Source organism: Xiphophorus hellerii, chromosome 12, assembly GCF_003331165.1.
Source record: "Xiphophorus hellerii strain 12219 chromosome 12, Xiphophorus_hellerii-4.1, whole genome shotgun sequence".
Lineage (NCBI taxonomy): Eukaryota > Metazoa > Chordata > Actinopteri > Cyprinodontiformes > Poeciliidae > Xiphophorus > Xiphophorus hellerii.
In genome coordinates this window covers 12,740,302-12,764,332 of record NC_045683.1, presented here as the reverse complement: position 1 = coordinate 12,764,332, position 24,031 = coordinate 12,740,302, and the positions used below count along the sequence as shown (strand labels likewise).

Sequence of the window (24,031 nt, the reverse complement as noted above, 5' to 3'; positions counted from 1 at the left end):
TTTCTTTTCTTCAGATGACCTTTTTTTTTAACTCCTAAGCTTTTTCCCTCCAAGTGGCTGTGCAGTTCTGTCCTGCTGACTGCTAACATAGCTTCAACTCTTCAAAAGACAAGACAACAGGTAAAAAGCTCTTCAAACATATTTGAAGCCACAAAATAGTCTGGAAATGTAGAGGAGCAGCTAACCTAATCTATAACTTTGAGCTTGCTACAGCTGGTTAGCCTGCTAAAGTACCATTACATCTCCAACATAGTGTATAAGAGTCTGTAAATGAGGACAAAGGTGAAAAACATTAAAGTAGTTTCTGTTATTTTTTGAGTTGGTTCAGCCACAGTGGCAGGTGGACAAAAAAGTTAATTTCCAACCCTCGTTACACATAAGGACTGTTCACATGTTTAAACCATGCTCCTGTAAATTTAAAGTTAAGTCAGTACTAACAGGTGCAACTATGTACAGGTGTAAATTCTGCAGCATTTGTACTTCAGAATTTACAGAATTTTGTAGTCATGTGAAGAAACATCAACACACAGCTAATTATCGGTTTGCATGTGGAATAGAGCAATGTCCTGCTTCCTTCAGAACATTTTCTGCATTCAGGTCCCACATGCACAGGAGTCACCGCCATTGCAGAAGTCAGACTGAACACTTGTGGAATGTAATGCTTTAAAAAATACATTTAGCCCCACAAACTGTCATTCACATCCGCTGTTTCAGAGTGGTAGCAGGATGTAGGGGTAAAATCTAGTCTAGTCTCCGGGATGAGGTTCTCAAAAACCTGTTGTAATCTGAGTGAACTGGCCCTTTAAATATAAATTACTACCAGTAATTCATATTTAAGAGAGTTTTCCTTTTATGTTTTAAAGGTATCTTCCACCAAGATGTCTGTTGAAATGGAAATGACCTTACCCACTACACCAAGGGTAATCATGCTTGGTAAGAGGAATATTTTCTATCACTATAATTTTTTCGTAGCAATGTATGTAATTGTTATGGTAGTCTGTACTTTTACTCACTAGCGTTAGCCTGACAAGGGTTTGTCTATTTTAGGAAATAGCTTGATGTCTGCAACCCGGTGGATGGTCAGTATGGAGGAGAAGGTATTTTTCCAGCCTGAGCAACTACATGACTTTGCCAGCGTCCTTGCTGTCTTTTTTGGGTCATATTCTGTCTTCAATCTGGAGTATCAGGAGTCAGCATCCACCACGCTGGAGATGATACAATGGCAAGTACTCTACACCAAGCCATTTATGAATTAAATTTAATGACAGTTTGACTGATGATGAAGAACCATAGCTGATTGCTGTATTGTACGTCTTCATTAAAAATTACAATTAATATATTTTATTTCTGTTAAAAGATTCTTTGTGAGGATCAATCCAGATGTTGGTACCAAATGCACAGCCAAAGTCGGTACAAGCCGCAAGACGGGAAGTCTTGTCAAGAAGAAAGTAGTCAGTGTCAACTCCCAGATCACCACCTTCTTCCAACAACTTGCTGAATTTGAATGGAGGACTTCCAACTAGGTAAGTATTTTACCAAATGTAAATGTTTATTATTTTGTTGTCTTTTCCTCCTATCTTGCATGCTCTGACTTTACTTTAGCCTTTTTAATATGATTTTAATGATTATTTATAAATGCCATGTGATTCCTACACAATAGCCCTTTAGAGTAGCCTACATCTTTTCTGTGTCCGTGGTAAAAAGTGGATGTCGCTGCATCTCTTAATAAATCACAGAAATGTATAAGTGTGTAGTCGTTTAAGTGTGGTGTATTTTTATACTATGCAGTTTTCAGTTTATTAGGCACACCTTTGCAGTAATCCGTCAGCACCAACAAAATGACTAAAAAGATTGTTGTACTTCATCGTCCCCTTGGGGACATTTGTAGTACGCAATCTTTTGAATTACTGAAGACTGACTGACTGACTGCTTTTGCCATAAACAATCCCAAAACCTGAAGTGAAGCCAGTCCTGCTCATTCTTTATGCAGCTTCTATTATCACTTCAGTCCAATTGATTTTTTTTTAAAACAAATTATCAACTTAATGCTGCTTTATGACAAAGATTTTATGCATGTGAACATTGTCACTTCAGCTTAATTTGTCAACTTCCTGTCGATTTGAAAATGTAGATAACTTCCTGACCATCTCATGACCTCCCACATTGTCTGTCTTATTCTTTACAGTTCAGCTTCCACAAGATGGATCCCACTGATTTTGTTTGACGAATGGAATAAAAGTTCTTCTGATGTAGGAAATGTGTTCTATGGTTTTGTTGTTTTACAGCACATTATATTGTATTGTGACATTGTTTTTTATGACATTGCGAATATGTAAATGGATTTTATTTCTACAAATCTGCTGAAAATAAATACCTGTTATTCACAGTACTTGGACTAAAATTTCTTTTATGAAATTTTTCGGTTTATGGTAAAATATTCTTATCTTAAAGAAATGTAAACTTTAATTTACAGTAAAACTCTGACATTATGTTGTGAAACAAGTTTACAGTAGACCAGCTTTACTATAAAATACAATTACTGTATTATACTAGAAACTACATTTACAGTAAAGCAGTTATAACTGTAAAGCACACTCACAGTAAAAATTAACTGTGAAATATCATAACAGTAAAGGTACTGTAGAATGGTAATTACAGTAACTTACTGGCAACACTGTTGCCAGTAAGGGTACTGTTGCCTTACTGGCAACAGTGTTGCCAGTAAGAGTACTGTAGAATGGTAATTACAGTAACTTACTGGCAACAGTGTTGCCAGTAAGAGTACTGTAGAATGGTAATTACAGTAACTTACTGGCAACACTGTTGCCAGTAAAGGTACTGTAGAATGGTAATTACAGTAACTTGCTGGCAACAGTGTTGCCAGTAAGTTACTGTAAAATTACAATAAAAGGTCTAACAGTGTGTTTACTTGAAAAGACTTGATATTTTTTACTCAAAGTCTTAAAATTTAAAACACATTATTTATAAAGTGGCGTCATTAATTAATTTCACTCATTCCGTATCAATATGCGCAGACCGTTACTATGTTTTTCCTCTCTCCTTATGTATGTATGTGTACGTAGCTGCAGCACAACCAATCAAATTAACAGGATTTGGACGTTTAAAAAAACGCGGCAAAGCTACAGAGCTCAGGGAACGAAATACGAAATAACCGCTGGAATATGCTTCCGCGAGTAATTTCTTTTGGCTACGTAGGTTATGAACTTTCGACTAAAAAACGAACTGCAACTTGTAAAACATGCAAGAAGAGAATATCGGATGGAGATGCCACGACGTCCAACTTTGTCCGGCATTTGAAGCTTCACAAAGATCGGTAGGTGGCGCTTTTCTTTTGCTGTAAGATAGTTGACTTTAGCTAACTTCGTGTTAGCATGTGTACTCCGGGTTAAATTGGTGATGATTTACCATAAATCCGGTCCTTCAAATGCCTCCACAAATAATGTGCACCGTGTTAGCTCAGGAAGCCGGTGGATAGTGAGCGGGGCTCCGGAACAGAAAGCAGATTCTGGACCTGAACACAGGGAACAGAGTCTCTCTGTCCCATCATGATGATGAGCCGGGTCTAGTATCATCTAAGGATGGTTGGTGTATTTGAAGACATCTACGTTGGGAAATTATATTGACAATATATTGTTTTGACAGGTGAGAGAAAAGAGGAAAAAACTGCTGTTATGGTTCTTTGTATTGTGCTGTGGAAATGTCAGCATTTTCGTCTTTTTTTATTGAATATCAAGTTTAACAGAACTGGGCAATAAAGTGGTCCAATTTAAAAATGTTTTTTATACTTTGTGTTCAGCTACACATGTTCTATCATTTGAGATAAATACATATTTTAAAACGAACAAATGGTCTATTATTGGAATTTTATGTATAATTGCAAATTATAAAAAAAAATAAAATAAAAACGACTCGAAATGACTTGAAATTAAAGGTTCCTGACTTGAGACTTGACTCGACTTTTGCCTGTCTTTACTTGAGACTTGACTTGGACTTGAGGACAGAGACTTGAGACTTGCAACACAGTGACTTGGTCACACCTCTGCTAGGTTGTGTCATTTCCCCGACCACCGATATTCCTGACTGGTACCGGTCCGCGGACCAATTGATACCGGGCCGCGCAAGAAATAATGAACTACTTCCGGATCTTTTATTTTGAAAATCCTAAACCGGATTTTACCGGTTACGTCTTGCGCGTCAAAATTGAGCCAACTTGCAGCAGAATGAGGAACAAAACAGCATCGGAGTTCAGTGAACCCTCGCTATTTTGCGGCTCACCTTTCACGGTCTCGCTGATTCACGGATTTGCATCGTGCATTGTGTTCTGCATTCTGATTGGTTAAACAGTCTCTCCGCTTCTTCTCTACCTGTGTGTCAACAACGTTGCGGTTTAAAATGTACACATACGTAAAACAGCTTGCCAAATTTAACATAATCGATGGTGGCATGTCGGTTTATAATAATCTTTTTGCCCAGAAGAAAAAAGAGCGACAACAGCTACCGATAACTATGTTCTTCTCTCGAAAAAACACATCTGCACCGCGGGCTTTAGAAGAAAAGAAAAAAACCCGCTACAGAGCGGAGTCAGGATGCAGCGGCTCAGTCAGAAGAGAAGTGAAATACACGTGAGTCACTATTTGTCCTACTGTACTTTGTTTTGTTTTTTTTCATAATCATTTTTTATTTTCTCCCTTTCTAATCCAATAACTCAGGTCGCGGTGGGGCGGCGCTGATCTCCGCAATTTGGGCACGGGAATCCGCTTTCAGTTCATATTAAAATTATTATTTTACAGTACAGTAGTTATTTGTAAAAAAAAAAAATGTTTATACAGTACTTTTTATTTTTTAAACAAATGTTTGGGCCTGTAAAAAGGTTTTGTTCTTTGGTTTCAATGTATTATGGAGTATTTTATTGTATAATAATTGTAAATAAATAAAAGTTCCTACTTCGCGGATTTCGCCTATCGAGGGTTCTTTTTGGAACGTAACCGCAGCAAAAAAAACGACCTCCCCCCGGTCCGCAGCAAAATTGCGAAGGGCTGACCGGTCCGCGCGACTAAAAAGGTTGGGGACCACTGCTCTAAATCACTGAGCGGACTTGCCATTTACGTTGTACAAAGGAACTTTAAAAAAAGCATTAATTGTCTGTTATTGCTTTGAATACAACGTGCAGCTGCTGTCGAGTTACATATGTAAGCACATAAAGAAAAAAAGGTGCAGGAAATATTGGTAGGGACTGTCCCCTTCATGCCAGAGTTGGTGGGGACATGTCCACACCAGTCCTTCAGGAAGTTACGCCTAAGTACTAGACAATAACAAATTGAAAACATTTTGCCCAATTCAATGAGTAGAAATTTCAGCTGCTCAAAGGGTAGAGAATCTGAATTTGGCATAGACCAATATGAAACCAGGAATCCATCCTGCCTTGACCAGAAGCTCAGCCTGGTAGTAGTGGTGTAATGGTTAATGGGATATTCTTTTGTTACACTTACAACCCCTTTGAACTAAATGATCATTACTTAAATCACAACAGTTAACCCCAGCATTGTAGTATTGTTACTGACCACATCTGTTCCTTTACGAACACAGGTTGCCTATTTGATGGCTATTTCATCAAGTTAAACAGAATATCACAATTCAAAATTATCTCAAACAGGTTTGGTGAAAATGACACTGCACTTCAATGGCTCAAACAAACTGAGGTGATACGATACAAGTGTTTTTGATAATAGATGTGCAGGGCCAAAATCTCTGAAGTATGTTTCTGACACCTTGCTGAATCTATGGGACAAATAAAGCATCTCTGGAGGTCCAACCCAGAACAAACATGGTGTACATAAAAGTGTCTAATGACTGTATATTCTCTGAATTTAAAACACTGGTCACACACATCATATATCATACAAAGAAATATGGTTGGAACCATTAAAATCTGGGAAACTATAATTTATTTTCAATTAGAGTACTCATAAACATCAGTTTAAAGATTATACCTCAGATTTACTGCCCTCTGCTGGACAATTCTTTTCACACAAAAATAAAATAAAATGCATTTTCAGACTCCCTTCTAACAGTCAGGTTCAAGAGATGGACCTCTTCACATCAGTGCCTTGGTGACAGCTGCGACTTCTGCTGCATTTCTTGCAGCTCCTGCCCTGCACCCCCTCTGCTGTGAGTCTTCACTCTGCACCCAGGCCACAGGGTGAGTATCAGGTGAGGTTTTAAATAGCGGGGCCTCAACGAGATGACCTCAGGGTCTCTGGAGTCCATGCCCGTGGCCCCTGGCCTCTGCACTTATGCACCCAAAGAAAGTGCTGCGGGACCCCGGGGCCTCTCGTCAGCCTGTAGCCATGAGACTACAATTCATGACTCTGTGCCCCCAAGTCCACACCATAAATCTGGGCAGTGTGAAGTCGTTTCAGCTTGAATTGGGACATTTCCGTGAATGCAATGACCTTCACTAGTGCTAAGAACAACTCTAGCTCATCTGCTTCATCAAGTTCAATCTATGCCCAGAGCTTCTAAACTTTTTACCCAGTTCTTGCTACTTCTCTTTGCCAATCAGCAAACTGAGGTGATTACCCATTTCAAAGTCAAAACCGTGAAGGACTTTAGTAGTACAGTAGGCCAATGTTTATTTGATACTGTTTTAATTAGAGGCAGGCAGTGGTCTTATTTTCTTTACAATTTGGCCTCGGCTTGCCTTGGCCCGTTGATACTGTGAGATACCATAACTTGCTATTTGTGGCCAGGAAGAACAACAAAGCCTTCATGTTCCTCTAATTCACATCTCTTTTCTCTGACAGCTAATCATTACACTGATGTGAAATCGAGGGTGCATCTTGAGTTGAACACTTGCCATGAGGCATTTTCTCCAAAGCTGACTCCAAGCAATGTTTGTGTGTGGGGGAGATCAAGATAGGACATCACAATACTACAACTTCCTGCTGGAGCTAATCATTTCCTGTGAGTGGCACAGTGAAAATAAACCCAGAGTTTCTCAACAGTGTGGATGCATTCTGACCTAAATCACTTTTTTCAAAGAAAAGTAGACTTAAAATATTGCTACCAGGAAGGCATGAATCAGTTACTGGTACACCGCAGTTTAAATAAGTTATGCGTCCAAAGCGTCATAAGTGTTCCATAGCACAGTTTCTATATTTCAAAGTCCTATTAATGGGATGTCAGAGAAAGACCCGAAGAGACCAAGGTTTTTTCCAGCTTTATGGAGGGTAGCCTGATATAATCCTGCCCCACCCAGACCTATAACTGCCGGTCACCAATCTGAAAGAAAACAAAATTTATCTCATGCATAGAAGAACATCAAATTCAAAGTAGGATTATCCATCACTCGTACAAAGCCTTACTCTGTTTCAAAACAGTCGGAGGTTGGGTACCACAGCAGATAGCTCAACCAATTAACCAACTACAGTAATTACTAATGATGAGCTTTTTATGATTGTATTCTGGTTTAAAGGGCAGAACAACAAATGTGTATTTTGCACAATATGTACTGAAATGTATTCTAGATTTTTAAAACGTAGTACCAAAATTACAATAAATCTAAAATAATATTAACAGCAATATTGTAACTCATACTGAACATGAGTTAAAAGAATAGCATTTATCTTAGTAGCAATAATGATTAGCATTTATTTTAAATTTAAACTTAATTGCATGTATTTTTGTTTTACATTTTTGTATAAGAAATGATATAGCATAAAAACATGTCATAATTACTTCAGATTATCAGGCTTTGAAACCGGCATACTGGTCCCTGTTAAAGTAAACTTTTGCAGGACTTAACCTCTACATGGAAGTCTAAAAACATTTTTTTTTTCTTTTTTTGCTACTCTGATCCATTTTTGTCTCTGGCTTAAGGAGGGAACCAGTAACACAGTACTTCCCTTTGTGCACATGTTGTTGCACACTGACCGCCAGCTGGCTTAAAGAAGACCAGCGTACTTAGCCCATGGACACAAGAAAGCAAGGGTTTGCTGTTTGGAAATATTTTTTGCTGTAAAAAATACAGACACATGCTATGAAACTGAAGGAGCATAATCCACCATTCCTCTTTAGATAAAATTTAAAAATGTAACTGCTAATTGTGATGATTGAATGAATTCTGGTCATTATCAAACACGAATATAACACTAATCTCTGGGTTGCGTGACTGTCAAGAAGCCAGCTGCAGGCTAGACCAACTAATTAGTCAGCTAATATTAGCTCATTAGACTCCCAGTGTAACTCTATAAAGAGTAGAATGGCACTTATTGTTACTCTTATTATTTTAACATTATACATATACACTGCCTGGCCAAAAAAAAAGTCGCCACCAAAAAAATGGTCACACTCTCTAATATTTTGTTGGACCGCCTTTAGCTTTGATTACAGCCCGCATTTGCTGTGGCATTGTTTCAATAAGCTTCTGCAGTGTCACAAGATTTATTTCCATCCAGTGTTGCATTAATCTTTCAGCAAGATCTTGTATTGATGATGGGAGAGTCTGACCACTGCGCAAAGCCTTCTCCAGCACATCCCAAAGATTCTCAATGGGGTTAAGGTCTGGACTCTGTGGTGGCCAATCCATGTGTGAAAAAGATGTCTCATGCTCCCTGAACCACTCTTTCACAATGTGAGCCCGATGAATCCTGGCATTGTCATCTTGGAATATGCCCGTTTCATTTGGGAAGACAAAATCCATTGATGGAATAACCTGGTCATTCAGCATATTCAGGTAGTCAGCTGACCTCATTCTTTGGGCACACAATGTTGCTGAACCTAGACCTGACCAACTGCAGCAACCCCAGATCATAGCACTGCCCCCACAGGCTTGTACAGTAGGCACTAGGCATGATGGGTGCATCACTTCACCTGCCTCTCTTCTTACCCTGATGCGCCCCTCACTCTGGAACAGGGTAAATCTGGACTCATCAGACCACATGACCCTCTTCCATTCCTCCAGAGTCCAATCTTTATGCTCCATAGCAAACTGAAGCCTTTTTTTCTGGTTAGCCTTACTGATTAGAGGTTTTCTTACGGCTACACAGCTGTTCAATCCCAACCCCTTGAGTTCCCTTCGCATTGTGCGTGTGGAAATGCTTTTGCGTTCACAATTAAACATACTCCTGAGTTCTACTGTTGTTTTTCTTCGATTTGATTTGACCAAACGTTTAAGTAATCGCCGATCACGATCATTCAGGATTTTTTTCCGACCACATTTCTTCCTGGAAGATGATGGTTCCCCACCATCCTTCCGGTTTTTAATGATGCGTTGGACAGTTCTTAACCCAATTTTAGTAGTTTCTGCAATCTCCTTAGATGTTTTCTCTGCTTGATGCATGCCAATTTGACCCTTCTTAAACAGACTAACGTCTTTTCCACGACCACAGGATGTGTCTTTTGCCATGGTTGTTTAAGAAATGAGGAGTTACTCATTGCATCAGCTGGGGTTAAATAACTTGTTACCAGCTGAAAGATAATCGTCTATGCAGTACTTTTCCAATAGGAGGCTTGTACCTATTTGCTTAGTTAAATCCAGGTGGCGACTTTTTTTTTGGCCAGGCAGTGTATTTTTCTTATATTATTTTTCTTTTTCTTTTCATCAACTTATTTTATTATCATTTTTGTACAGCACTTTGGTGGAGTTTTAAACCTGTTTTTAAAGTGCTATATAATTAAATTTGACATTGACATCAACAAAATGTATATAAATAAAGTATAATATTTTGTATGGTATAAATATTCTTGCACTTGCAGTGGTAAACTTTGGTTAATTATTCTTTATATAGAACAAAAACAAAATACCAGTCTTTGAACGTTATAAATGAAAATAATCTAATTGTAATAATGACATTTTTAATAGTCATAGGAATAACTCCTGTCTTAGTGTTTCAATTAAATGCAGATAGAGTATTTTTTGTTTCAAGTCTTTCTAAATACAGTGCTTCTTGTTGAGGGTCTTTTACTATCCCATACCGCCATCCAACTCCTTATTGCTTGAAAGATAAAATACTGGCTGTGGCGTTGGCACAGGGGTAAAGCATGACCCTCGTATGGAGGCCTTAGTCCTCAATGTGGGTGTCGCAGGTTCAAGTTCTGGCCTGATGATCTTTGCCACATGTCTTCTCCCGCTCTGACAACCTGCTTTCCTATCTGACAACTGTCAAATAAAGGCCACATAGGAGCAACAAAACCTTTAAAGAAAAAATACCGACCACTCCATGTTTTCTCACAGTTCAGGGTGTACGAGGAGACAATCACCCCTTTGCACGAGTATGTGTCTCACTCCCAATTTCTCTCTGTCACTTTGTCTAATAAACAGAACTTCCTGTGTCTGAGCACTTATAAACAGTGCAGAGAGAGTGCAGTGAGAAGAGACAACTCCTGCTAATGTTTTTGCACGTGACAACTCGAAGAATAAACACCCAAGACAAGTGCTGTATGCAGTTGATGGTGGACGGCTGGGGGATTCTGGCTACAACCAAGAAAGCAGGCATGAATGAACCCCAAATGAAATCATGCAGAGTTCCAACAGTTTTGCAGCGTATGTGCATCTGTGGGCCACACAGCTTCCCTAGGCGGGGTCGTCCGTGGGTCGCCTGCGGAGGGCAGTTCCAGATGAAACATAAACAGCTGGTCTGTCCTCTTCTCCTCTCGCCTCTTTTTCTTCTCGAATGATGGGCCAGTTTCCCCAGCAAGGCCCAGCACAGGGCTCCGCGGTCCAGGCAGAACTAATCTATCCCTCAGCTGTGCAGTCTAATCTAAACAAACAGATCTCTCCCTACCAGCATCTGGAACCCCTCATGCACCGGGACCAAGGAAACCACCAAAGCACTGTCTCCTTGTCAGTGTATGTGTGTGAGGAGGTCCCTTTTTGTAATCAAAGTGTGTGTGCATTTGACAAATGTTTCCTAGAAATCCCTTTACTACCAGTACCTGGTGCACTTGAAATTAGCTTGATTTTATGAAGAAACAGGTTTGGTTAGGTTTGCAGTTTCATCAATTTTTTTATGGTTGTCTTAAGAACAACAATAAATGTTAAGCGGACATGATGAAATGCAGTCATATCACAGTTGCTTAGTTGCATCAAAACACAGTAAAAGTTGTAGTGAAGAAGCCAATTTGGTAATGAGTCAGGGTTATTTTTTTATGACCGCGATTGTTAGTGTCAGATTTTTGACTGTGTGAATTGATTAAATTGTAGACAAAAAGGATGCATTTAAATGTATGAAATTAAATCTTTTTTATTATCCATACTGGTCATTGCTACCAGACTATTCTAAGAATAAGCACTAAATTGTTTTCCTTGACTCCTTTCATTTCATATGCATAAACAAACTGCTTGTATCAATGTACAGTACAGACCAAAAGTTTGGACACACCTTCTCATTGAATTCAATGAGAAGGTGTGTCCAAACTTTTGGTCTGAACTGAGTACAGACCAAAAGTTTGGACACACAGTTGTGTCCAAACTTTTGGTCACAAAGTTTGGACACACAGTTGTGTCCAAACGTTTGGTCTGTACTGTACTTTGAAACACAAACAATTTTCTTTTGACGTTCTCATGAAAATAGTGATGAAAAATGGTTCAAATCCCAGGTGTTAAAAACTCAACCACGCTGGCATTTTTGGGGATTTATAAACAAGAGTTTAGCATTATTATGCCAGGATGAGTAATTGTGATGATATTGTCTATGATGACTTTAAAAAATATGTAATTGAATGAAAATTTCTATTTCTGATCCCCACTATTTGTCAAATGTAGTGAAATCAATAATGTATGACTCCTAATCAAATCAAAATAACTAAGCATACTCCTGGTGGTAAATTAATATTTAATAGGCTTAACTTATTTTCCCACAATTCAATGCAGTAGACTACTAGCATGATTTTAGAAAATAATTTAAAATTTTTGGTTGTAAAAGTAGCTTTAAAATGTTTTAGTTGTTATGGCAGGTGATTTCTTTTTGCATTATAAATATCCATAAAACAACAAAAACTGCCAAAGTACTAAACTGCAGAGGAACACAGTTTTTCACATTACTAATGTTCAAACAACAAAATTTTTACTATTCAGCAACATTTCCACCAAATATATCCATCAAGTTTAAAACACCTTATAATATGCAAAATGATCAGATTCTGACTACTAAAAAATATGGAAAGTACAGCAATAGTGCCAATAAAGATTAATTTTCATTCAAAATCTCATTTAGCAACAGTCATAGTAGAACAACACAAAACTGTCCGTAAGATCAATAAGTTGTCTGGAGTTGCATTAGTAGTGAGTTTCAGCTTCCCATTTTTGTTTCTATAGATTTTTGTTTAAAGAATCTAAATAAGTCCCTTTCACATATAAAACATGTATGTCACCCTGAGTGTAAAGAATAAACCAAGAAAACTGGGTACCTAGTCAACTAGTGACCTTTATAGTTTCAGTCACTTTTATATTTTTTATAGGTACTTTAGTAATATGCAGTTGCTTGTATTGTTTTTAGATTTTTTTATATTCACTGGGTAATATTTTGTTACTGTATTGTCGTAAAAAGAGAATTCCCACACTGTGAGACTAAGAAAGGACCATTCATTCCCACCAAATTGACTTTCAACACAAACTTTAATATCTGATAAATTAAAAGTATTTTCTTTAGTCTGCTCACAGTCTATAATAGAAAAATACTATTCTAAGACTCCAGTAGGAGGTCGATCAGTTATATTGGTTTTATCAGGGGTAATAATCTGTCATATCACATATCAGTCAATAAGCAAAACTGGTTTACAATTGCATTAAATAGAAATATAGAATCATGCAAAGAAAACATGATAATTACATTGAATTATTTGTGAATGTTCAACCTCACTTAAGATTTATCCTCACAATTTTTTTAAATGACATCAAATGTTTATTTTGCCTAAAAAACATTAGAATGCTAGATTGAAGATTGAACATATTTATCCTAACAGCTAAAATAAATTTTCTATCACTCTGCCTTAACCTTCTGCATTTCCTGTAACGCCCTCTTGCCCCGGTCCTCCTGACCGTGGTTCTGGCATGTGAAAACTGTGTGATCCTCTGAGTACAATCAGGAATGTGTGTTTGAAGAGGCTACTTTCTGCACAAACCGTGATCCAACTGCGCCTGCGCAATGCATTAGAAGACCTCTGTCTGTCAGACCCCTGCAGCAGCACGCAAGGATGGGCTAGGCCTGCAAACCCAGGGGAAGAGGTCCGGAGTCCGTCCGCTTTGATGCTTAAGCTTAAAAAACATGGATTGTTTTCATACAAAAAAGGAATGGAAGAATAGTATAAAGGTACAAAAATGTATATGAAAAATATTATTTAATCTATTCAAACATACAGTTCAGGTCCATATTGCAGATTCTGTCTTTTCATTCATGAGTGGAACAGCCAACTTGAGCCATATGTACAGGAATGCAGATCAAAGAGGGAGAAAAAAAAACTCAGCCTCATGCCTTTACCCCCAAAGAACCACCCATGCATACACTCTCTTTCCCTCTTTTAAATTTCTTCATTTGCCTAAATTCTTTATAAGAAAACAAGAAGACTGATTGACACTTCCACCATAACTCCTGTCCGTGCTCTGCTATTTCCCTGCAGCCAGAAACAAATCTTTTTGGAAAGTTGAGAGCTGTCCAAAACAGGACCACACACACAGCCTCTGAGCCTTCAACTGCTGGGGGCTGGCTCTCACACACACCAACACATACACACATTCACAAAATGGCGGCTTTGACAAAAATTTCCTCAACTCCAAGGGCTGCTTATGAGCCTAATTACAACCTTCTTCACGGGTGACGTTATTGTTACCTCTTGCAAATCCAACACAGTTTTGCTCGGCCACTTTCCAAGACACAAACTTTAAACAATTCTCCTAAAAAGTCTTTATAGCTGGTGATTTTCATACATACACTCAAGAAACTGTGCAACTTAACAAAAAAGCCAATAACCAAACATCATCTTACCTTCCACCCAGAGTTTCTCCACGTCCGTTTCCAGATTAGCTGCCCTTAAACCCACGGCAAAAGCTCCAAAAATCATAAGGCCCACAACTAAAAACTTTCCACAGTTCTTTTGTATGTAACAGCCGAGCCTGAATAAGAATCTCTGGAACTTCGCTCTCAGCCACAGAGGTGCTTTCCTCCCAGTCGCCTTCCCCTGTGATAAGACAAGAGAATAAAGTTACTGCCAATGAAAGCAAACCGATTACACTTACCTGACCAGATAAAACCATTGGAATACATAGAAAGAGGTTATTTACACACATGATGTGCATAAAGTAACAAATTTTACCCACAGAAACACATCTGAGGGGAAGTTAACGTTGAGAAACGAAAGAAAGATGCACCAATCACACTTTTCCAGGCCAATACAAATATGTTTTTTTTCTAAGAACCTTAACATATAGAAGCAGAAAAGAAAGATCAGTTTTAGAAAAATATCATATTGTGGTACCTGACTTGCTGATCACAGATCAGAGGCAATCAATGAAAAATTGATTACCTCAATTTTCTGAGGCAAACATACGAAGGGAAACCATACGTTGGCATAATCTGATTTCTAATCCATTGATCAGCACATCTCTAGTCATTAGGATTCAATTTGATAATGCACGTGAATGGATTTCTAAACAAAAAATCCCTTTATTGTCCCATTCTGGAACATACATTTCTGGTTTATTGGATGTACATAGAGTGCTGTCGTTTCACAGCTGCAATAATAAGCTATGAATAGAGCGAAACTGAAGAGTTTGAAACTGATTTCCAGCTGAACATCCAAAGTTGATGGAGATAAATGATGGGAAAGAACTGTCAGCTAGGCCTGCATCATTTCATGAAGATCTGCAATCGTGTACAAATTGGCTGTCCACCCAGGGTATGTTGACATTAAATTTCTATATTCAACTCATAGCCTACTATACAGAAATGGTGGACTCCAATAAATAATATCTATTTTTGGTCTACTCAGGGGTAATAATCTATTGAATTGTACAAATGTAGACTATCCTTAATAACTGATTATTTTTCTCTAAAATTCTTAACTATACTTCACTAGAAAAAGAAAAAATGTACTTCATCATTATTTATGTATTGGGTACAAAATTATCTGTTTGCTGGTTCTGAATGGAAGTAGACTTCTGAGTGAATGTCAATGCATGGCTATAGGAATATAGTTTCCAGACAAATACTGCATCCAGTAACTTTTGTGATTCCAATATTGAACACACTGATTTTGTGATTAGATGTGTTGTGCAGCTCTACTGTCAACTTATAATGATAAGTCTGTGGGGTTTTGACTTAATCTCTTTTGCCATTTATTTATGCCTTTAAAAGCCAAACTCAACAGGAGTTTTATATCTGAGAGCTTGAAACTTCAGTTATAAATACATGGCAGATATCCCACTGCACAGAGACTATTGTATTCTAAAGGGAAGCAGTCTATGAACTGTCCCTGGGGTGGCTTTCACTTCCACCGTTGCACGCCCCACACATCAATAGGTGATATTAAATACCCTGAAGAGTGCATGTGGTTAAAACCCACAAATACCACCACACACGTTCACACACACACACGCAGACAGGCAGACAACCCCTCTCCCTGTGGAGCTGGCCGTGTGTTCCGGTCTGCATGGGGAGTGGAGAAGCCAACACAAGAGAGAGTGAGTGTGTGCGTGCGCGTGTGTGGGTGTGGGGGGGTTGCTGCCAATATTTGTGAACGGAAGAGAACAGCCACATGGATTTTCAGAAGACTCATCCAAGTTGAGATACCTGTCAGAAAACTATATGTACAGCTGTCTTTCCAATGTATAGGATAACATGCAATGTTTTGCCATGTGCGTTATTAGTTTGGATGCAGCAGTTCCTGTATTGATAACCACAACAAGAAGCTTGTTTCACATGCGTTTGAAATAAAAATAAGCATTTTTTTCCTTCTCATGTCCATGCTTTCAAGCACGTCTTGTTACCTAGTAGCGACTGGACATAAAAGTTTGGCCACTTTACCCCCCAGTAAATACAATGAAACAGGCACCACGCAGCTCTCCTGTAGTGAAACATGAGACATAAGCACCTCTGATATTTGCTCCAGAGCGAAGCCCGCATCGCAGTAACTCGGCCGCTGCAAATACTCCAAATCCAGCGGTGTGCCGCGGGTATAGTCCCCCCTGTTCCTCCGCGTTATCCTCGGCCGATCGGGGTCTCTGTTTTCCTGCTCGAAGGGCGCATTAGCAGCCGAGGCCATGTTGCGGGGACTGCGAGGTGGTTACCGTTTCCCACTTTATAGTATTTCCCCGAAAGCGTGTAGCGATATCCCGAGGCGACAGAGTTTCACTCGTGGAGACCTCACACCCGTGAAGTGGGACTTCATACTCCTGTTGGAGACGGCGAGTCAAAGTCTGCGCCTTCCATCCCAACATTTCGTGATCCGGAGGTCTCCGCCGCTCTCACCGCTTTCACCTTGTCTCTTAAAAAAATGTTGAAAAGGGGGGAAAAAAGAAAAGAAAAGAAAAAACAGAAAGTTTCTCTCAAAAAGCGAGGCGCGCAAAGGGATTCCCACACACAAGTGGTCGGGTATGAAAGCTCGATGGTCGCAGCATTCTGCTGAGATCTATGTGGTCTTCCCCTGGGCCGAGCGTCACGGCCAACTCTGAGATTCAATAGAAGAGGGAGAAAAAGACCTCTCTCCGTTTGGAGGCAGAGAAAGGAGGAGGGGTGAGAAAAAAAGACTCTAGATCCCGCCTCTGGGGCTGTCAGATCGCAGGACTTTCTTGCATCTGATTGGTTCCAGAAGGGCAAAAATTACTCAGCAAACACGACTATTATTAGCTGCTTAGCAACAGCTCACTAAAGTAGAGAGACCACCCAGGTGGATGGACCTCGTGTGTGCATCTCCGACTTCAGGGGGTGGGGACGGCGGGGTTCTCCGAGAGCGGAACCTCTCGGTGCGGTCAAGTTTCTGCACAGCGGTCCGTTGCAGGAGGAGGGAAGCGTTTCCACTGGATGAGATCTCAAGTCAGAGGAGAAGTCCCGGACCTGTGCGTCGGAGGAGAGCTGAGGAATGTCAGAAGTGAAGTTTTTAACTCCCCACCCCTCACTGCCTTAACCATTATGGTTGTTGAGCTTCAGATTACAGTGGTTCAAGGGGAGGCCCGATACCCTTTGGTTATAAAACTGTGGCTAAGTACCACTTGTTGTATTTGAGCTATCCTTTAGTTGGTATTTTTAGCAGAAGTCAATTTGATATGAGTGATGTGGCTCTCCCCTCAGGGCGGCATGGCCTGCGGCATACCATGCAAAAACGAAAAATTAAATAAATAAATAGAAAAATAGTAATTTAAGAGAAAAAAATATGTGTACAAAACGGACAAACACTGACTGGCATTTGAAAATATTTGTAATTCCTTGCATCTTGACTAAGATGCACAATGAAGAGAAATAGACCTGTGTCATGATGGTACAACTATCAGGCCTGACTGTGGTTCTGGTTGGTCTTTTTGGTCATGCAGTTTTGCTTTTTTGTTCCAAGCCAACACTATGGTTAAAATGCTCAACCTTGGTTTAATTTTACCACAACACATAGTACATATTGTTGGGACATTTCAAAGAAAAAAAAACTGATGTCTTGCCAACTTATATCATAGAGCAGATACAGTATATGAGTAATATAATTAATTACTCATATATCACATATATTGCACAGCTAGTCCTTATTAGCCTACAGCTCTTCTATTTTTCTTCTTCCCTTTTCATCAACTTTAGAGTGACATCTATAATTTTGTGGCAGTGCCATTGATGTTACAAATTGTGTGATAAACTCAATAATTAATCTTTCCCATTTTGATTTTTTTTTTCCTCACCAGAATTTGCTGCTACAATACAACAATAGAAGGAGAACTACCAGAGTAGCACAGAAGAATAGCTGCAGGGACTGGAATCCAGTGGCATTTGCATAAACAGAGTAGATTTGAACAGGACCACCAGACGCCACTCCTTACAGTGTTGACCTGCTGCCGGTGTGAGTGGTTTCATAGAAAAAAATAGGAACATTTTGAGATGCTGCTGAAACTACAGGTGTGTGTTGCACTTAAATCCAGAAATGTATAAATTTCTCCCAAAAAAATTCTGGAAATTTCCTTCTGATTAAGCAGCTGTGAAAATAAGGGACTGTCAAGTAATCATCTTTTAATGATTGATCAAAGTGGGTGAGTCTTTTTTTTATTTACTTATGCAAAACTTCTCTTACAAGTCCTTTCTGCTTCCTAAGTTTCCCTCCATTAATGTACCTGTCTCCTGAGTCTTCAGATACATAGAGACACTTCCTCCTTGTATTTTACCTGCTTTCAAAATCATCCCTTGCAGCACCTATCTCTAGCTGAAAATCTGCTTGCCTGCTCTACTTTGCTCTCCAGGTATAAAGTCTGGGAAAAAATAGCCACCTGCTAATTACAAGCCATAGCACATCATATACCACATTCAAGCCACTCATCTCTGGAGTCATGTGGACTTCCCTCAACCACTCACTTCTAAGAACAATTTCTCATCTGGGGTTTGAATGTGGGTCTGAAAATTAAGCTTAACCATGACTTCCTACGCATTTTTGTTTTGCAAACACTAAAGATAAGATTCACCCATTGGAGTTTTTAATGTACTGCTCGAAAAATACTATTTCTAATAAGACAGATAAAAATGCAGTTTTTTATTGAAGCTATCAAAGTTTTCTTATTTATAAGACTGCTGTATTGGATTTCGAGGTCAGGTTGGTGAGAATATTGACATAAACTACATCAAAATTTAAAAGGAGCTGGCTAAAGCAGTTCTCTATTTATTTCTTTAAGCCTATTAGTGTCTTTATAAAAATGAATACTGTACAAAAATATTTTAATAGTCCCACACATGAGTGGGACAATGCTTTACAACAAAAACTAAGCTATGCTGCAATGCCCCCAAATAACAATGAACTGAAGTTTGACTTTGTGGGGTAAGACATTACTGGAAACAAGAGTCATAACTCCTGGACCATATCTGTGGGCTAGACGTATACATGTTGTTTTCCTGACAGTACAACGCCATAGGGCTCAATAAAAGTGCCGTGGGTCATTGTGGAAAATGGTTCTCTTCTTTGAGCTCTGTAGTGTAAAGGCAGTAAAGATATGCCTGTAAAATTTCTCTGGGAGATTATATTGCGAGCATCTGTGTGAACTAATGAAACACTGTGTGCACATATGATGCCAACACACCCTTGACCAAACACAAGGATTTTTCGTGTTTTTTTTTTTTTTCCATTAACAGTTAAGGGCTATTATAAATTACTTGAGCCAGGAAAAAAAAAACACAAATTGATTAACAATTAGACCTCTTAAAATCTCATCCTCTTAAAATTTCATCCAACCTTAGGCAATAAGAAATCTTATTGCCTAAGGTTCCTTATTATCTTGTGCCATTAATTGATATCATAGCTGGCTGAACATACAGCACAAAAAGTCAGTATCAAATATTACACATTAATTGTATTGTCACATTGCATGAACTGTGCCTGGGTGAGCCCCTCCTTCAGCACCCTAAAAAACACAAGCAGACAGTTACTTTTCTACAAAAACTCTTAACATACAACTGAACAAAAACAATGTAAACTAAATAATATTTATCTAATAGTAATTCACCTAAACAGATAGATTTATTTCAATAATATTTTGGAGGGAACAAACTGCCAAACACATCGGTGGTGTTGGATTCTCTACTTGTAAAATATTCTATTATTATATATTTATCAGCCTGCAATAGCAAGGTTTCAGCCAATGTTCCAAGACTTGGCAGTGAGCAATCCATGACTCTAGTCCAGTGATCTGTTCTGGCTCAGGACAGAACATCACATCATCTTTAATGTGTGCTGTCACATCGAAAGTGGGGTTGAGGCAGGCAGTCCTCCTGAACTGTCCACTCCCAAATTTTAGATGTAGTCTTCAGGGCCAGAGCTAGCCAGTCGGGTGCCCTCAATTCATCTTTTTCTTGGGTACGCTAGCTTTGTACTGCTTATGTATCATGGCATGCGTTACACAGTTTTAATTTAAGTATATTGTTATTATGATTCTTATAACTATGGTTTTTCACCACCCTGATTTTTTTGGTGCCCTCCCCATACTCTTGGTTCCCTTAGTGCAGTGCTTTATCCTTGTGGGCGTTGCGTCGGCACTGGTCGTCACTGATAAACCTCGCTTTGTGGAAGTGAGCACTGATAGCTTGGAGGATAGAGTTTCAATCCCTACACAGAGATCATCTTAAATGAGGACAGGCTTTGCTTTTCCTCTGAGGGAGATACCACCCCACACTGCCTTCACCAAAAATGTTTGGCACCGGCTGAGAGAATTTAGCAAGTTTTTTATGGGCACAACCCACATACTCAGCACTGCTGCTTTACCCACAAATGAGTTTTCCTTACAAATGTAGCACCATTCAGTGGCAAATAAATTGGATTTCCAACTGCATTAGACTTGTTGCCAAGAAGCAGTGTTAGCTCAAGAAAAACGACAACCCAAACACAAATTTTTGTACTTTTCTGCTAAGATTAGTAGGAAAACCCGATGTATTTGCAACTGCAACCAGATTTCTGAATATGAATCTCCAAAGATTTTGAAAGTTTCCTTGAATATGACTGTTGATTGGTATCCAGCGCTCTTCCATGGCCGCATGGAGGAGGGAGATGACGTGCTTCATTAGAAAGCACGAGCATTAGTTGGTCGGGCATTGATCCAGGAATGACTTCATCTGCCTATCACCCTCTTTGACCTCTGGCGGGGCCCTTCACACCCTACAAGGCTGGTCCACTGGCTAGCTGCCACGAGGAGAAGCGAGAAAAAAAACCCTTGCTGAGTTCATTCTCCTATTTATGATTTGCAGGTGGATTATAGTTCAAAGCAGAAATGTGGCAACACAATATGTCAACTTCAAAAACTGATTCTGATTTTTTTTTATCTTGTTCACTGTCATGCTTAATGGAGCAATACATAAAAACGTGCTTCACAGGATTAATTTTCAAATTGTACTCGCGTCCTCCTATGCTGCTGCATCAACACTATTCAAAATCCATATTTTGATTAATTCTTTCTTTGATAAATTCTATAAGTACTGGTGTTTGCCAGTGAGCTCATTCAGAGTGCTGGTGGATGGTGATCAGTCTGCTGTCAGTCATCTCAAGCCAGACATGAAGAGAAAAAGAAACAGAGAGGTTGAAAGCTGAAAAAAGTGAGCAAGAGAATGCAAACAAAGCACACATTTTTTTATTGAAAACAAATGCGCTCAAGATCCCAATTAAGTAAGAATGTCCTCTCTCCCTTTTCCTGTCTCTCCCTCATCCCAACAACAACACAATGAAGGAAAAAAAGAGTGAGAGATCATTTGTGCCAAAAGTGTGAGCTTGTATATTTTATTTATAGAAAGAAGCACAGTGTTTTTATCAAGCAATACTTATGCTAAGAAATGCACCACCATACCACATTAAATATAGTCATCTATGTGCATACATGTATGCTCTTGTTTTGTGCTTTTCATGGTGTGACAGCTGTCCCTACTGTCACACAGAGATAGAATTGGTAATGGTTTTCTGTTCTTCCTTAATATTACTTTACATATTGATTAGTGAGTAGTTTAGATTTTTATCTTTAAAATTGTTTTCATTAGTCTGACTCTTTTGTTAACTATTTGCTGTGCACCCATTTAGTTAACTTTATGTGTCGGTTATTTGTATACTTTGTTAAATGCAACAAATTAATTTCTTTCTTTTGAGTTACCAGTTTCCTCTGGACCTGTTGCTGAAAATCATAGAGATGAGCTCCAGCTGATTGATGTCCATACATGGCTGTCAAACTTCCTCAGCGGGCCGTTCCATTTGTTCACCAGGGCAAGGGGAAATTTGGTCTTTAGTTTAATTTGACCATTTATTTAATGTTTCTTCTTTTTGAAAGTTAGCTCAATTCTAATATTTATTTAATTTACAGATTTAGTAATATGCTTACCAGTATTTGTTTAGGTGTGTGTTAATGGTCTGATCAGCCACTATTTAAGTTCCCCTCATGCCTTGTTTGTTAGGTCAGTTTGTGCTTGAGTTTGTTGTGTTACTACCTGAGTTGCACTTTGTTATGTTGACCTGAGTTTGGGCCCAATTGATCATTTTTGAATTAATTTTGGATTTTTTTGTAATAAATTAAGACTACATTTTGAAATTTCTTTAACGTCTCTCTGGCTGGTCTATGCAAAACCTTCACATTGGTTTAAAGGAAAAATACTGAGCAACTTCAAAATAATATTACAGGAAACACCTGCCAAATAAATTCAAATTTTCTTCTGTTGCTTTCTTTCTTTGGTTGAAATACTAGCCTAGTCTTTCATCATGAAGTTAGCATGCATGGGTTCTCTCTGGGTACCGCATCTTCCTCCTACAGTCAAAAAACATAAGAGTGATAGTGCTTGTATGCATGCTTGTTTGTCCTATGTCTGTGTTTCCCTGGGATTTTCTGGCATATTCTTGCCCAATGATTGCTGAAAATAGGCACCAGCCCTCCTGCAAGTCTGCAAGCATAAGTGTGTATGTTCTGTAGGACATGGACTGATGGAGAGCTTGACTATTTTTCGTCATCTCTGAAGAACAAAATGTGTTGAAGGTACTGAGGAAATCTCTATCAAACATAAGCACAAGATCAAACTATACAAGTGACAACTACTACTTTCAAGCTCAGAAACACTTATCCACTGTTGTAAGGTATCAACTCCTTGTCAGATTTATGTGGTATTCATTTAATTTACATGCTGTTTTCTTTATTCAGGCAGATCAGACGTTCACTATATTTGTAAAGCAATTTTCTCAAACTGATTTTGCAATTCAAGCCATACTCAACTATCCACACCCACTTATATTGTATTTTTATTGTCTTGTTTTTTACTCTCTCTGAGATATTTCTGGAATAAAAAGGAATTCAGGAAAACAAACTTGACCTTTTCATAAACTGACTTATTTTGAACCTCCTGTGTTCTTCAGAGTTTCAGAGACACCCTCCATATTCCTGTCTGGGTTGTCAGTCAGGCCTGGGATATCAAGCCCACATTACTACAGGACCTCCACTGCACTTAACAGCAGAAATGAGGTAAAAGGATTAAAAGCTTCTTTATTCTTATTTTCAAGCAAAAGCCAAACTATTGCTCAGTATCCCTACTTTAATATTGATCATATTAAATTAATATTACTAGTGGTATCCTGTGCATTGAATTTAACTGTAAATGTGTAGATTGTACACAACTGAAGGGTAATTACATTAAGATATTTTCTAAAATTAGATGTACCTAAAACATCCACATCAAAGTGAGTTCAAGTATGTAGGTGCTTTGTTCAAAAGACACGACAGGATGGAGCAGGAGTTAAATAGATGGATCTGGGCCTCGTCTGCAGTAATATAGACGCTACGCTGGTCTTTCATGGTGAAAAAAGAGCTGAGCTTTGTTTACTGGTTTGCCAATGTTCTGACCCTTATCTCTGGTCAGGAGATCAAACCAAAAGACAGATCTGAAATATCAGCTTCCTGAAATGAACGTATTTCAGAAGGGTGACTGGCCTCACCCATAGAAGATAGAGTAAAAAAAATATTCTGGTGACCTGTATGTAAACCCTCAAGATACGTATTTTTTTAGATAATATATTAATTATGGATAGGTGAAAAAGTTTTTTGACGCAAAATTTGTGTAAGATTATGAAATATTTAGTTTCAGTACCTTTGTGGGCTGCACTGTGGCAAAGTTGTTAGTACTGTTGCCTTGCACCAAGAATGGGTTCAAATTCAAGACTGGGGTCCTTCTACGTGAATTTTCCATATTTTCCCCGTGTACGAATGGTTTCTCTCTAGGTACTCCAAAAATACATGTTTGGTTAGTTGGTCTCTAAAACTGTATATATTCAGGAGTGAATATATACAGGTTAGGGTTAGGCAACCTCTGAGGACTTAAACAGTTTC

At 38.7% G+C, this 24,031-nt stretch overlaps 1 protein-coding gene across 1 annotated transcript in view; it reads right to left on the bottom strand.

Moving 5' to 3' along the window:
- The window catches only part of ptch1 (patched 1), a 72,386-nt gene extending 55,680 nt beyond the window's left edge, over nt 1-16,706 (bottom strand). Inside the window, exons 1-2 of the mRNA XM_032578758.1 lie at nt 16,108-16,706; nt 14,004-14,196 (exon numbers count right to left, since the gene is read on the bottom strand). Coding sequence (XP_032434649.1) covers nt 14,004-14,196; nt 16,108-16,278 — 364 coding nt within the window. The 5' untranslated portion in view covers nt 16,279-16,706. The remainder of the gene's footprint in view (nt 1-14,003; nt 14,197-16,107) is intronic.
- Between the last annotated feature and the right edge of the window lie 7,325 nt (nt 16,707-24,031).